We start from the raw sequence: 4,054 nt of genomic DNA on the forward strand, positions 1-4,054 counted from the left end.
GGTTATTAGAACAAAGTGTTCTTGCATTTGCTTATTCACCCACTTTGTCTTCAGCGGTTGTGTCGGGAAGGTGAGCATCATAGAATGCCAATTTAATAGAACAAACTATTCTTGCATCCAGGGAGTACTTGAGTGGAGGCCCAATGTCTATCTGCTACCTTAATACCAAACCTATAAATATATGCCCATAGATCTATTTCCCCATCCTCATATGTAAGTATTCACATATGTACAAGCTTTTATTTAGACCTCCATAAATGCTCTTTGCCTCCTAGCTCTTTCCTCTTATTTCCTTTGACTTTTCTCTTGTCCCACTATCATGCTCAGTCTTCATTTGGGTTTCAGTAATTGAGTGAGGAGAGTATTTAAGATGTTTATTTTATCATAGCTTTCTTTTGCTTTAATTTTTACCACTTAAAACAGAGCATTAAAATAATCTATTTATTCTGATTGCTAAATTTTTTAATGACCTCTTAAATTTTGCTTCTGAGGTGCCTCACTTTCACAATCCAGGATGTTTTCTCTTGTTTGCAGAATTCTGCTAGTGGAATTAAGAAGCATCCAGAAAGCACGAAGGGGTCTCAATTTGGTGACCAAAGCACCACTGAGTCACATACCACGTGGAAACACAGTACAGTCCCGAGAACTCCTAAAGCCAGAGGGAGGAAAAGCAGAAATGAAGGTGCATTACCTGAGATGACCGAACCATCTGCTGAGGGAGAGATCTCTGAAGCAGAATCCAATTGTTCTTCTGTGTCTGAGCTCCAAGATCCCATTGTAAGAGTAACTAGGAGAAGGCAGATCATCATTCCATCCACTCCAGTATCCAGTGCAAGGAAAAAGGTGAAAATATCTCCAATAAACGAATCTCATCCTGAAGAAGAAGTCTCTGAAGCCGAATCTCATGTTTCAGGCATTTCTTCTGCAGGTGTGCCTTCCACAGTCATAAAAACAAGAACCAAAAGAGGGGATGCTACATGCCGCACAGATCGGAGCCAAGAATCACGTGCAGAGGACACGTCCGATGCCGAATCATTATGCTCTGATATTTCTTCATGTTCGGGCGTCGCAATCAGAAGAACCACCAGGAGTATGCACAGAAAATTACAGGCACGCACTGAAGAGGAAGCTAGTAAGATTGCACCAGGAAATGGAAAGCAGAATTGTAAAGGTTTAGATGATGAGACCAAAGAAATAGTATATAAGGGAAAAGAAATGGATGATAAAAGTTCCCTGTTGAAGAGTCTTTCTGAGCTTCAGGACGCTAGCCTTCAGCAGTTAGTTTCTCAAAAGCATTCAACTCCACACAATAAAGCCACACCAGAACCCTCAAACTCAAACTTACAAGCGGTCCTGAAATCCTTAGCTCAGACCTTTGCAGTTGTGGAAATGGACAGATGGGATGAAGAAAAAGAGAAACAAGGCACAGAAAAAAGTGACTTGTTGCAGCTTAGTGGTGCTGGAGATAAAGAGTACAGCCAAGAGTGGGACAAAAAGAGCGTCGATTTTGAACCTGATACCAAACTGTCCGAGTCTGCGCTCAACACATCTCCGGATAAAGATGATTCTGTGTTATTACTCCTCAGCAGTGACGAAAGCCAGCAGTCGGAAAGCGATGAGAATGAGGACACCGTCTGTTTTGTTGGGAAGAGCGATCAAAAGGAGGCCGGGAGCGAGGACTTGGGAAATGTGTCAACAGAAACAGTTTTGTTTGTGATCGACAAAACTCCTGGATTGAGTGCTGCAGAAAACTTTTACTTGGAAGAGGAAGACAGAGCTGGTGAGGCCGTCGCTGAGGATGGAAAAGAAGAGGGAGATAATGAACAAAGTGAAGAGTTGTCAGATGATGACGGAAGTGCAGATAATGAGGCCAGCGATGAGGAAGACTTACTAACCAGCACAAAGTCTAAACTGTAAGTTGCACCGTTTTGGAAAATCCACCAGAATGGGAATTGTAAAACTGACCACCTCAGATTTTTGATGGGTAAGCTGCTCTACCCAGTATCTCCCTTTACTCTTGGGTACCTTTGTTAGTACCTTTCTCTTCCCCACGAAAAATGGCCAAGTACTACTTTTGATACTATACTAGAAACTATGACAGTTGTCTTCATGATGGTCAAGAGTGTTGTAAAAGGAAACAACAGCCCTACGACACACTCAAAAGTAGCTGCTGTTGTGTTGATTGTGCAGTTGCTGATGATGGCCACTCCACTTCATAGGGTTTTCAATTGCTGCCATCTTTCAGAGGCGCCCTGGTGGTCCGGCGGCTAAATGCAGCTCAAACTACCAGTTGCTCCCCAGGAGAAAGCTGAGGCCTTCTCCCCAGAATTCGTCCCAGAACCACAGTGGCAGTAGGGCTGCCGAGGTAGAATCTTCTTAATGGCAGTAAGTTTAGGGTGGGTGATCTTTCAGAAGTAGAGTCCCAGCCCATTCTTTTGAGGCTCCTCTAAGTAAACCTGAACCGCCAACCTTTCCGACAGTAACTAAGCCGCTTAACTTTCCATAAAAGGAAACAGTTGGGGGAGGTTTGGTACATAACTGAGTATAGAGAAACTGAAAAATACAGAAGAGTATGAGATAGTTAATCATTAAGAATCACATCATCCTTTGGAAAGTACTAATGATTGAGGGCGGCAGTTCTTTAGTTTCTCTTTTAAATCTGGTTTTCCTGGGTACAGGTTCCTTGTGGCTGTGTGTCCATCGGGAAAAAGACAGCCTGAAAGGGCCTCTACCTGAGCAGGTGTCAAGTTCTTCACTATAAAGCAGTAAAACTCAATCTCTGAGGCTAGGCTCAGGTGTACTTGTTGTGTTTTTAGTCACCCTTCCTTCCAGGTAAATTATGATGTACGTTCAGGGTTGAAAATCACTGCCACAGTACTCCAGAAGAAGATATTATCTTCCAGTGGGAGTTGATTATCGACACTATTAATTACTCAAGTTTATGTACATTATTAGGGTCAGCATGACTGTAGGGCCAAGTAAACTTCCATATAGTAAGGATTGTATTAGAAAGGACTCTTTGGTCATATAAAGTGTAAATTCTCATTACACCAATAGGGTTGGAGACAAGATAACTGCAGGAGATTCTGATTTGGTAGATCTGAGCTATGGCATCTGTATTCTGGAAAATCACCAATTTGAAGGCACTACCAAACACCCTTTGTTACCCAGAAATATTTTTAGTTTTTATATCTTGTGAGTTCAGAGTGGAAGAAACGATCTCATTAATTTTAGAGATGGAGATTTTGTATTATGAATTCTGGTGGCCTATTATGACATTCCTTTTTAAGAAAAATCTGGGGAATAAATTTGGGTGTTTCTGAGACACTTTTCTGTTACTATGTATCTCAGAATTCCCTATAAATCATTAATAGATTTAAAGTAGATCTGTATACACCTTTTCAGAAACCTATCCATTGTAAAACTAAGGTGTCTTTTTGTTTTAAGCATTTCTAGTAAAGGGAGGGAAAGTTATTTAAAAATAAAGTTTTAATAGGTTCCTTTTGACTTAATTACTTGATCTTTAAATGGCAATTCCTCCCTCCCTCCCTCTTTTGGCAATTTCTCTTTTAGTCTGAAGTTAACAAGCAGCAGCATAGACCCAGGCCTGAATATTAAGCAGCTTGGTGGTTTATATATTAATTTCAATGCAGACAAACTACAATCAAAAAAGAAACCCCTCACTCACATCAAGGAGAAAACAAAAGATGCGGTACGTTATATGTTACATTTTCAGGGACCGAAGTAGTCTCTTGTGGAAATGATTTTGATAAACGATGAGTGCCCTTTTAGTGAAGTTACCGTAGCTCGCGGGGCGCCTTTCCCCTCTCCACAATACTCTTGATGTAGGAGCCCTGGTGGCAAAGTGCTTACACAGTGAGCTGTGATCTGAAAGTCACTAGTTCAAAATGACCAGCCACTAGCTCTCTACCCCCGTAAACAGTTACGGTCTCAAAAATTTGGGGGGCCGTTCTATCCTGTCCTGTAGGGTCACTGCAAGTCCTCATTGACTGGATGACAGTGCGCATGTATGTAGATTCATAAGGCTGAAAGA

The 4,054-nt window shown here is 41.5% G+C and overlaps 1 protein-coding gene across 1 annotated transcript in view; it reads left to right on the forward strand.

The window, feature by feature from the left end:
- Positions 1–4,054, forward strand: part of DNTTIP2 (deoxynucleotidyltransferase terminal interacting protein 2) — a 10,359-nt gene that overhangs the window by 1,210 nt on the left and 5,095 nt on the right. Inside the window, exons 2-3 of the mRNA XM_004699251.2 lie at positions 535–1,913; positions 3,574–3,712. Coding sequence (XP_004699308.1) covers positions 535–1,913; positions 3,574–3,712 — 1,518 coding nt within the window. The remainder of the gene's footprint in view (positions 1–534; positions 1,914–3,573; positions 3,713–4,054) is intronic.

The sequence above is a fragment of the Echinops telfairi genome, unplaced genomic scaffold (assembly GCF_000313985.2).
Source record: "Echinops telfairi isolate 266 unplaced genomic scaffold, ASM31398v2 ScPeMD7_443;HRSCAF=831, whole genome shotgun sequence".
Taxonomy (NCBI): Eukaryota; Metazoa; Chordata; class Mammalia; order Afrosoricida; family Tenrecidae; genus Echinops; species Echinops telfairi.